The 12,180-nt window shown below is 39.3% G+C and overlaps 1 protein-coding gene across 2 annotated transcripts; it reads right to left on the bottom strand.

Moving 5' to 3' along the window:
* Window positions 1-1,029: 1,029 nt before the first annotated feature.
* On the bottom strand, window positions 1,030-11,773 carry LOC127421268 (KH domain-containing, RNA-binding, signal transduction-associated protein 1-like). 2 transcript variants are annotated; one of them, XR_007893971.1, is made up of 11 exons: window positions 11,483-11,773; window positions 9,810-9,931; window positions 8,390-8,506; window positions 8,013-8,159; window positions 7,341-7,477; window positions 7,032-7,242; window positions 6,601-6,668; window positions 6,278-6,336; window positions 5,905-6,094; window positions 3,797-3,861; window positions 1,030-3,502 (listed from the first exon to the last, which is right to left on the bottom strand). XR_007893971.1 is itself a non-coding variant. In XM_051664159.1 (9 exons), exons 1-9 carry the CDS (start codon window positions 11,574-11,576, stop codon window positions 5,988-5,990), a joined length of 1,062 nt encoding a protein of 353 aa, XP_051520119.1. In that variant the 5' UTR covers window positions 11,577-11,773; the 3' UTR covers window positions 4,624-5,987. The 2 variants fall into 2 exon arrangements, 1 of the variants encoding a protein (XP_051520119.1); XM_051664159.1 differs by lacking the exons at window positions 1,030-3,502; window positions 3,797-3,861 and having other exon boundaries at window positions 4,624-6,094.
* Between the last annotated feature and the right edge of the window lie 407 nt (window positions 11,774-12,180).

Below are 12,180 nucleotides of genomic sequence, written 5' to 3'. Positions count from 1 at the left end.
TCTTATTTACCATCAAGGTTTCAGAAGATGCTCTGCAGAATGATTACTCAAGCACTTTGACTTTGTCTGAATGTTGCCTGTACTTAAAGATGAAGTCAATGGGTCAACCGTTGCATGCCCCACAGACCTCCATTGAAAGTAGATTTCTATCAACATATTTTCGGTTTGTTTATACATACTGAGGAATGAGTCAAAAGTATTTGCTGTGGTAATTGACAGCATGCCACACATGCTGTCAAAAGAAATCAACTTGATTAGAGATTCACCAATACAAAATGTACATCAGATTATTTTAAAGCAACATTGGCTGATAACAATAGTTTGGTGATAATGCTTGTTTTATGCCATATTGTTTCAAAACAATGGGAATTACACAACCTCATTTATTTATTCACTCTCTACATGTCTTCCATTTTTCAGGAGTAATTGATCTGAAACTGGTTATATACAAAACAAAATCACATTAACATTCTTAACTCACATTAACTGGGCTCTGAGTAGCCTGAGTTGCATTCAAGAACATTTAAAAAAAATAAAAATAAAGCTTTAGCTTACCAATTTATTGTGTGCCTAAAAAAAAAATTAGGCACACAATATAAGCTAAATGCTTTTGTGTTGAAGCAACCTCCACTTTAGCTTTAACAAACTCATGCCTCACCATGTCAAACTAGGGGTGAGTAATGCAATTAGTTGTGTTGAAAGTTTTATCTGTAGTTCCACCTCATGAAATTCACAATTTATCACACAGAACGAGTTGTATGGTAATAAAGTTATGATGTAATTTGTCAGCCCAGATTATTGTGTGCAGATAATTGCTTTTATTGGCCGATACTGATGTTTGGCTGATACACTGGTGCATCATAGTATTTATACTGGAATATTCCTTAAAGGCATGTTTGAATCAATGTCAGAACGAGCCATTGTGTGACAGATATTTTATATATATGTATTTTTTATATATATGTATGTTTGTGTATTTTTTATATATATATATAACATTTAACAAGACAAACACAAGTCATTGTTTGCATTCAATATCTTTATTTCTGACAATATTTGAGGGGCCAAACATCATTTACTGGTAAAAACCACATAAAAATCATTGAAGTCATCAGGCATTTCCCTTTGAGGCAGATGAATTCATTTGCAGGCTGGGTGTGAACTTGGTCAAATGTGCCTGAAGATGTGCTAACTTCCAGAGACAAGAAGTTTGAATGACTTGCAAATTAACTGAAATTCTGTCCATTCCCCAATGTCATCAATCAGTTTCTCAGCCCCCAAAGGCTTAGTTTGTTACTATTGAGATAAAAACCAACTGCCGTGTTGAAAGACACTCAAAGTTAGCTGCATGGCAACTCCAAGCCTATCAATCCCTTTAAGAAAACAAAAGAATAGGCTCCTGGCACTTGTATTCCATTTCCAATCACAAGAAATTCCCATAATTTCCCCACATTGTGTTGGGTGCATTTGCTGTTGGACAACATGCAATGGAATATTACTACTGTGACAGCCAAGGTGGAGGTGTCCAACTCTTGTCCTGAAGGGCTACAGATTTCTCAAGCCAGATTCCACATGGACATTCAATTCAGCCTTGTCACACTACATTGAGGGAGAGCCCTTTTAGAGGCTTGGTTATTACAAGCATTTTCATGCTGAAAAAGGTGGCCGGCAGCCATGGTTCTCCAGGACTTGAGCCAGAAACCATCATAGAACTGTTGGAGCCACTCCCCATGCACTCAATACACCGACTCCCTGGAGTGAACGCACTGGTTGTGCAAAACTAACAAAATAACCATGCAAGAAACTGACAGACCAGGACCGTGGTGCAAGTAATACATTTGCATTCAGGCAAACATGCTCTGTTTTCGGCATGCAGAATGTGTTAGGACTGATGAGCTGCCAAACCACAACTGTTTCAGACCATCACATATGCCTTTTACGCTACCATAGAGGCATGTCCCCTGCAGCTGTAGGTCAGGCATGTCCAACAGACACATAACCATGTAAACAGAGACCCATTAAGTGCAGAGTTTGCTTGAACATTTTGTTCTTCCAGAGAGTTCTGTAGTCTATTTGCCCCTCAGCATGTCAGGGAAATAAATTAAATATTTCCATTATCTGCTTTTGCAATTTCTCATTATGTTGAGGCCCGTACACACATCGGTCAACCCTATACCCACATGCTCCCATTTCCAATTGTTCGATGTCACTTGAGCGGTGCCTGATGCTTATTAAAATCTGTGCTGAGGACTGATGTGTCTCTAATGCAATAAGGCAGAGTCCTGTTAGCCAGTCAGCAACCAGTGCCGGCTCTACGGTGGGTATGGACATGCTGTCATCAGCAGTAATTGGTCAGAATGACAAGCCTGAATCCTTCTTGCACTGGGGAAAAATGAGCAAAAGATCAAGATCCAGGGAAGCTCAACTTATATACTCTGACAACAACATGTACACATGCACAAATGTATTCGGTTCAAAAGTCAGACTGCATAGCAGGGATTAGAAAAAGCAATATTTGTGAAAATCTCTCATTTAGGGCAAGACAGACCTTTGTCCAGAAGGTAAAAATGCTAACTGAACAATATCACAAGCAAGAGTATTCTATAAACAAAATGTTGAGTAAATTATAATTTAGACACTAAATTTTGGGTCGCCAACGAAAATAGGAACACAGAAAAGCAGGGTGATACAAACAGTGAAGTGTTCCAGTGCTGTTAGACCAAATATCAGTGCTCTTGGAACACCAATAGTCCACAGCAGAGGTCTGAAACCAACTATTGTATAACATGATTTAGATGAAAATCAACACTGCAAAAGCTCAAGCATGTTTTTGCTTAAGACCCAAGTTTCAATTGTAAATTATAAAACTCCAAGACAGCTAAAGCAACAGAAGCCCATTCAAACAGATATCTCCTCTAACGAGTCGGGTGAAAATTACCATGGCAATTAAAAGGACAAAGTCTGTGCAAAAAGATATGGCCAAATCAGCATGTACATTCCTCAGAGTGAGGAACCGAGTGTGTCGGGGAAGTCATGCTTGTCTTGCAGAATAAAGCACTGGAGTATTGTCAGAGGTGGACATCCGGAGAGCCTGGACAGAATTTTCAGAGCTTGTTAAAATGATTTCTTGGCCAACAAAAGCATAAGAGGTCAATTTAAAGATGAGAATGTCAAGTTAAGTGTGTTAAGAAACACCTTGAGGTAACCACTAAAGAGTGCCAGAAACATTCTGGCACGAAGAAATTAACTTTCACCTCCAATACAACTGGTGACGCATATAGAATACATTAACAGAGACTTCTATTGCACATATCGGCCTGATTCAAGCTTGGGCCTTGTGTCGACCAGAACGTTGATTTCCTTCTGCGCACAGACCCACTTCGTTCTTCTCAGAAGACGTCCTTCAGACCTCTGGTTTCTGAGAACTGCCATTGTCCTTGGTCCCATAAAGACTGCTGATGTTCAGAGTTAAGAGTGCCCTTACTTTGAACAAACACTTTTCCTGTAGAAGAATTGGAAGCCAATCAGCAGAGCAGAGAAGAGTGAAGCACACATGCAACTCTTAGCCAAACATCGGAATCATCTTAGAAGATGAGTCCAGTTATCACATTAGGCCACAGGAGCTACCAGTAATTACTGAGTTGAGCATTCACTGGAGTTTACAAGTGGAAACAGTAAGCCAGCCCACTCGGGCAGAAAAACTGCGTACCATTTCGTTTTCCAGCAGACGGTACAGATCTGGAATTGACAACTAACTATACAGAAGAACAAAAACAATGTGAGAGGTATAACTCACCAGAGCAGAGGTCTCGCATTCTTGTCAAACTGATTCCATTTCCTGGAATTGTCAGGCACCATTACCTGAGGGAAGAGAAAAGACTATGACCGAATAGTCTTGTCAAATGTTGAGAAACTATGTAGTATTTAGGAAGCTCATGCAATCTGCAAAGTTTGAGTCATGCAACTCAAGCTTTCCCAGGTAACTTTTGTTCTGTTAGGACATTTAAGTTTTTCCAATCCATTAAATAATTTAAAAATCGCACTGATTTTGAAAAAATAAAAAAAATAAATGGCAGCAGCATTACAAACATAGATGGATCTAGATTTGAGCACTTTTAGCATGAGTTGCATTACAATTCTGGTCTAGAATGTTAGTAAACAAATATTTTAAAGACACAAATATCACTCCGTATTTGTAAAAATTTTTTCCACTTTTATTTTTAAACGAATGAATCTTTTAAATCATTGCACGCCGTTAACAAAGTTTTAAGTAAATATAACACTACCAACTTACAAATTTATGGTTAGGTTTACCTTTACAATGCTGCACTTAAAAGTTTACAGTCCTCTCCACTTTACTAAAAGCAGCCAATGTGTCTTTGCATCAGACTTAACATAAGGCTTCTGCAAGCTTAACTTTTAAATTCAAATAATTTCAGGCTGGTCAATACATTTCCCATTCTGAGTAAGACCAAAAATAAAAATGTCATTCAAGAAAAGTTTAATACATACCCAAGCATCGAAAGCTTTAGCTCTCTCTATAGACATTAGGAAGCTATCCAGGTTATTTTAAAGAGCACAGGTCTTACCTCTAGGGTCCTTTTTAAGTATAAAAAGAGAGAGAAACATTAAAGGTGTGCTTTTATTTGTCAAATCAAACACTTTAAACAGAATCCTTTAGTGTAGTTTACGTCTTCAGACTACATGCATTGTTTTAAATTTAAAATCTGTTTTTGAAGAGGAAGAAAGGTTGTTACCGAAGGTTTATAAGTTATTTGAAAGGCCATTTCAGATTTTATGATGACAAAGAAAAATAACCCAGGTTAAAGTTTCATAAAAAACAAACTAGGCTTTATTGACAACTGCTGCAAAAACATGTTTTGGACAGATTTAGTTACCTATTTAGGCAAGCTTACACATGTGTCATTCTACATTTTATGGAGAGGATACAAATACTAAATGGCAGTAAAGTACAGTTTGGATGTAGGTTGATTTTCTTTTTCTTTAAACTATGTACAAGAGTCGGTTTTAGCTGCAGTATCCCTTTACATAAGAGATGACCCTTGTGGAGATTGTTGTCCAAATCCTTTTTTAAAGCAGTTTGTGCATGCAGTTTATATAGCATGGTGTCATCCATGGTAATCTGACTTGTTTGAATTTTTTTTCCCCCCCCTTTAAAACATAAGTAGCCAAACATATGTTATTCTACAGAACAGTTTTGAAGAGTAACATCTTATTTTTAACAAATTAAGGATTTGAGGACAGTTCATCTCAACAGCGTCTAATTGGGCTATATTTCAAAACTCTAAAAGATGGAAGGAAAAATATTGAGGCCTAAATCTAAATTTACAGCTTTTTAGGACTATTTAAATCAAATGAGGATTTATCAATGGCTGTTGGAAATACCATTAAAGACATTTTTCCTTCAAGTAATTTATATTCCTTATTACAAAACAGACATTAAGTTTAGTCTTTTTTATACGCTAGTATTAAACAGAATTTTGAAATGTAGCCTACATGGGAATCTGCAACTGCACCTCAGCAGGGATTTTATGGTAACACAAATTAAAGTGGTGTCCTAAGACACAAAAGGTTGCTGTACAGTTGTTAGGCTTCACCTTTCAACTAAATACTTTTTTTTCTTCAACCATTGGAACAAACTTTTACCATCGACAAATGCAAAAAAAAAAAAAAAAAAAAAAAAAAAAAAGCAAGGGTAGGTAAGAGCAGAGGAAAAGAAACTGGCAAAAAAAACAAAAAAAAAAAAACAGCCACATTTAAATTCTTTTCCTTCTAAGGGTAATGACGATTCTTGAGGCATTTAAATGCCGATCTGTTGAGTTTCCTTTTTACAAAGTCCAGAGTAAAAAAAAGAAAGAATTTTCAACAAAAGCAGACAATTACTTTTGTCGGGTAGCTTAAAGCGTGAGCTGCCATGGGCGACAGTTGTCATGGCGACATGTTGGGTGGCGTTCCACTAGTCAGATTTAGTATCGTCCATAGGGGTGTTCCCTGTACCCAGGCTTAGTCTGTCTCTGAGTGGGAGCTTTTCCACCGGCAGCAGCACGCTGTGTTCCGTTCCAATCATCTTGAGCTATTGGAGCAAGCGAGTGCGCAAACACACACACACACACGCGCAAGTGTTAATTTTACTGACAAATGCTTCCTTGGCAACTTATACTGCAATAAAAGGAACTGTTCAGTTCAGTTACACCACTACTAAACAAAGCTTCGCCTTACACATGGCGACTCAAAATACAAATGAGAAATAGCTTACCATAGCTTTCGTACCCTTCCTGTGTCTCTCCATGGCCATAATCATAGTATTCTGGTTCTCTGAGGAGAGAAAATAAAAATGTGTTATATCCTTAATCTCAAATACAAAACTTACAAGTCTCAAAGCAACAAGTGAAACTGGCTTGAATTTCCAAATAAAAGTTAAGCCAAGGACATTTTAGAATTGCTTTTAAGAGACTCTGTGATGTTTCCAAAAAACCTCCATAGACCACTACAATCATAAGCAAAGTTGATCTTTGAGGAAACATGGCCTTGTAAAATCACAAACCTACAGTCATAATATTATATGTAGAATCAACTTACGCCTGCGGCTGACTGTAGTAGCTGTCGTAGGGTTCATAGGCTGCCTCGGTGTAGTTCTCATCATAAGACTGAGAAAAAAAATAAAAAATGCACATCAAATCAACAGCACCAGTAACACTGAGGAAGCAGGTCCTAGTATTGTTATTAGTCTATAAGAGCACTCCTCTGAATTGTCATCATTTACTCAACCTCATGTTGTTCAAAACCTTTGACTTTTTCCATGGAACACAAAAAGCAACAAAAAAATAAAAGGCAAAATGACAGCCTCAGTCACCATTCACTTTCAATGTATAGAAAAAATTTCTTAAAGGTTTGGAATGACACGAGGGCAAGTAAATGACAGAAATTTCATTTGAGTGAACAATCATCTTTTTCGAACAAATTCACAGGTCATGTATTGAATTAAAACTAAGGCTAAGAAGGAAACATACATATTCTTCATATGTCTCTTGGGCCGGAGGGTGGGAAGGTGGTGGAGGGGGCATCCTAGGTGGAGCAGAAGCAGCTGGACGGGCACGGGTAGCAGCTGCTCCTCTGGCAGACTGGGCTTGTGGCCCGCCTCTCCCAGCAGGAGCTCCTCTAACAGCTCCGCCTCGAGGTGGGCCACCACGAGCACCTCCACGCAGGGGCATACCACGACCCCTATGATAATAATAAAAAAAAAATATATATATATATAATTCCTCTGCACCCCTAAATATATGGATATTTTAAGAAGGCGTATGCATGAATGTGGGTACCTGGGTGCCCCTGAAGCCGGGTGGGCTCCACGGCCTCTGACGGGTGGACCTCCTCGTCCTCTGCCCCCATGTTCCTGACCCCCGTTTAGAAACTTCATCTCCATGAACTGTTCCTGGCAAATATCATCCATCATGTCCTGCATGACACAGCAGAAATGAGAAGTGATCACTTAAGTGACAAAACAAGGCACAAAGCACATGAACAAATTGCCTGAGCCTCATAGACAGGAAACACAAACTTGAGCTAAGCATTTCCACTGAATGAGATGCCTGACCAATAGGGAGTGGGACAACATGACTAATCTGTAACAGTTGTAAGGGCCGGTGTGAGGCTCCAAGACAGATTTCAACAGATCTAGGTCATTAAGTGTAGACAGACATTACAATCATTCACAACAGCAGTCGCTTGTATCAGTCACTCTGTTCAGCTACGAGTGTAATCGCGAAAGCAACTGATTTATCAGATTAAATATTAATCTGCTGCCACAGGCAATAGGAGTAGAGTTATAATCTGACAACGCAAGTGTCGTAGTTAAAGAACGACCCATTTGGAATTCATAATTGCGGCACTATAAAGAGAAAATGGAGACAAAACATATCAGCAATTTGGTACAATGCAAATTTCCATCTTTGGGCTGCACTGGCTGGATCGAGGGATGTCAGAATACTTACCGGAAACAAGAACTTTTTGATCTCTTCCATGGCGTGTGCCATGCGCATGTATGCCTCAGGAACAGGAGCAAAAACCTCAATAAACACATGAAGCTCCATGGACAAATGTGAATACTTTGGCTCTCCACCTTTCCTCAAGCCTTCCTCCTAAAGAATATAAAAATTAGTTTAGAAGATCCAAATTAGTCTGTTCATTTAACTTTCACACAGATAGTGAGAATGTGCCATTTAATGCACAATCTTCCTTGCAGCATCAAATACACATTATTATTCCTCAAGTTTGGAGCTGTCTTAAGACATTTTCCAGCACCAAAAGTGAGATGTTCCTAGTTTAAAGTCATTTTTGCAACAATCACTCAAACTCAATAGCACATTACCTTGGTTTTGTCCCTCATGGATCCTTTCCCAAGCACTGAGATCTTAGCACCCGTCTCCTCCTGCAGTCTCTTTATGGTGTTCCCCTGTGGTCCAAGGATCTTCCCAACAAAGTTAAACTGCACAAAGCAACAGACAAAAATGAAATATTAATTTCACTGTGTTTGAAGAAATCTACAGCGTTCCACTTAGCTTGATTGAACTTGATTTCAAGGACTGAAAACTCAACAGTTTTGCTCTCCTCAAACAGAGCGGGTTTAAATGGAATGCAAAACAGATCAAAGGCTGGAGTCTAGCTCCGCTCGACACCAAACACTCTGTGGTTTGAGATTACAGGCATGAGGACACTTAACTAGAACGGGAGGAAATAACACTCAGGAGACAAAGGAACATCAGGTTCTGTGCACCAAATCAACAAGGCTTCCCACTCAGCAAAATAAAAATCCAGTGTTTACTTTTGTAGAAACAGCAGTTAGTCTGCAACAATCTGCTGTTAATACATGTCCATTTATGTGCTGCAGGCTGTGTAAATCAAGACCACCTAAGGCCAGTCATACAAGTAATAACCTTACACAGACTTTGCTGCCTCTAAGATATATGGCATGCACAAAAAAAGCAAATTTGAAGATCCTCAAGGGATGGAGCAGCAAAGAAACAAAAAAAAACGCACTTGCACTCGAAAAATATTAGGCACCTGTCGAAAGGCATGAACGCCTCAGTCAGGTAAGCTGTGAAAAGCAAGCCGTCATGGAACTTGCACAAAGAAACTTGAACTTACAAAATATCTTAAGCCTCTTCATGACAGATTACAGGCCTTTTTTAGGATTTGCCCATCGAAGGTTGGCAAAATGCATTCCTAAAATAAAAAACGAGACCGGCAGCCAGCTGCGAGCAGGTAAATCCATTAGCTTCATCCAGTGCTCAATTTGTGGTGTGATACATAACCCAATTTTACTCTACTTGCTTCCTATTTTTGGTATGAACTTTTTATTACGCTCAGAAAACATAAAAAATGACCTGTGTTTACCCTTACTAAAGGCATGGGTATACTTCACTTTAACACGTTCTGGATCTGATCGCACCCAGTCGACTGCGTTGCCTTTCAAAATATTCTCTTTTGAACGCAAGCAAATACGAATGTACTATGACTGCTTTGTGATACTATTAGTAGTCAACGGCATGTGCATGCGCCACTGAAGCTCAAAGACTAGGACTGTTTGTGTGTTGAGAAAATCGTGGCCGCACGCGGACAATCCGCGCAGACTGTGCGGTTAACAAAATTTGTGTCACGCATATGGAACCGGAGTATACGTTGTCCTCAAGGTGTTGCACATACCTAACGGCAAGACCTTATTAACCAGAAAAGTAATCAAGTAAACCAGCCTAGTATACATGTTCCTAAACACCTCTTAAAACACTCACCTTAGGGTACTGTTTGACCGGTATAAGTACCCTTTCCTTCAGTTTGATGTTTTTTGTTGTGAAGAGGTCCAGGTAGCTTTCAGGTTCTTTCTCGGTCTCCCCTTTCTGAACCCTCTCGATTTCTGAAAGACACAATGAGAAACGAGCAGTCATCTTTCAGGATATCATCTGGAAAACTGCCAGCGAATTCTGCCAAAAATATGACACTGAATCAGGTCATGTGAACACACATTTACAACAGAAAAGCTGCAAATATTTGAGCAAGAGAGAGAATATGGTTACTTTTAAAAGTATTTTTGCACAACCGTCTAGCAAGCATCTTGGACAAAACCTCTCTCAAACCAAATCCGCTATAACCTTTAAAGCCTTCAGACTTTCAGCTAAACTGGGCAAAACTCAAGTGTTTTATTATGGCGTCCAAGACAACAAACAGAAAGTCTAACCCCTTTGAAGGGTCAAACCTTAATGGATGCATCATACACACAGAAAACCTCCTCGAATACAACATACTTACAGATACCAATGAACCAATTAGTTTAATACCAACAAAGAGATTTTATTCATGTTACTAAACATAAAATATTTTTACTTGGTCAGAATAATTTCCCAAAAGAGATTCGATCTTAAAACTCTAAATAGGTGCTGAATACAGCAAGCATGCTTTATTTTTCTCATCCATCACCAGGCACATTTCCCTAAATGGTCATTTTGCATCAAGGGTTTGCTTCAGGTTGTAAAGAAATGTGCTCGTCTCAAAGACACCAATCAATGGACTTCCCTAAAGTGCTTTTCTCTGCAAGATTGATGCTAAACACAGCAAAGGTAATTTAAGGAACTGATTTGCTTGCAGATCAACCACAAGATAAATTTCCCACTAAACGCATAATACAAGACATGTGGTCTTGCAGACATGCGGCCAGGAAAGACTGTAACTTTCTCCAGATGCAACACTTCCCGCTCTAAAAGGCACATATGGTCTGAAACATGTTTTATATTACTACGACAAATCCCAAACCTAAGGGATCCACCCGTCTTCAATTTAATTCGATCAATCTCGTCTGATGTAAAGCTTCCCAGACCTTAAGCCTTGACCACAACACGAGATGTGAATGTTTCCTGGGACACGACGCATACAGAAGACATGCCACGTTGAGCCCTTTGACAACAAACCGTAAACCATGACAAAACAAATATTTTCCAAGGATATGATATTTTAGCACGACTGAAATATTTCACAACTTCCTTAATCAGAATTAGAGTAATTAACAATCAGAAAGTTCCCAGTTATAAAAAAAAATAAATAAAAAAAAGCGGAAATGGGACCACTGCCCGGGGATGACGGGGTAAAACTCTACAACACTACGACATTAGACCATGAATAGAGGAGAACAATATAAACCGATAACATCCACGCACAAAAAACTCTCCAGAAACCTCCAAGTAAATGCCGACCCGCTCGAAAATGGCTTCAGCAGCACATGTATGGCTGGCTCGCGCGAAATACACAACACCCCTCGCGCGCTCAAACCACACTCTTGTAACGGTCGCCCTCCGTCCCGGTACCGATTACAGACGATGTCTGGCATTCTCTTTTCGACAAAACCGCGACTATTTACATCCAAAATAAGTTATCCGATAAGATGTTTCTGTTTTCACAAAACAGCGGGGTTTACCTGCGGATATAAGTTTCATGGCGTGTGTGAACGACGAGTCCAGGCTGTCTCGCTCCGCCAGCAGCTGCGGGAGATATTTGCTCTCGTCCTCCATGTTGAGTTTGTAAATAAGTTAATGAAGAGATCGCAATCAAGCACCAAAAGTCCGGCAGGTAAAACTATTTCAGTATCCACTTTCCGCAATACGAGTCTTTACACGAAAAACGCGTGTGCTGCTGACGGCGTCTCGTCGAGTCGCAACGGCTCCGGACCTCCGGTATGTGTGCGGTTGGAAACAGAAACGAACAAAAGCTTTGCGACGAGCTCTAATGACTTGAGCGAGCGGAAGTGACGCCACGAAGTGTGTGGCATACGGGACCGCCCACTTTAGTGTGAAAGTTTATAAATTAGTCTTTCTTTATGTAAAAAAAAAATAATGCGTTTGTTTGGGGACGGGCTCTGTTCCCTTTCGTCAATGGTTACATTTAAAGTTTTTTCTTAGGAGAAAAGATAATGTAATGTTAGCCTATATGTTCCTTTCATGATATTAGTGCTGGTTATGGTTATTCAAAAAACGATATGTGTTTGTTTAATTATAAACACTAAAAGTAAAACAAGTCTAGTGTGTATGAATACAATTCTGTTTGTAATTACAAATGTAGAGCTTCTGTGATTTTCCAAATGGCGTATCATGCAGAAATAGCATTTTATTCTATACT

Source organism: Myxocyprinus asiaticus, chromosome 30 (genome assembly GCF_019703515.2).
Source record: "Myxocyprinus asiaticus isolate MX2 ecotype Aquarium Trade chromosome 30, UBuf_Myxa_2, whole genome shotgun sequence".
Taxonomy (NCBI): Eukaryota; Metazoa; Chordata; class Actinopteri; order Cypriniformes; family Catostomidae; genus Myxocyprinus; species Myxocyprinus asiaticus.
Note: the sequence above shows the minus strand (reverse complement) of the source record. Positions and strands in the feature narration are given on the sequence as shown.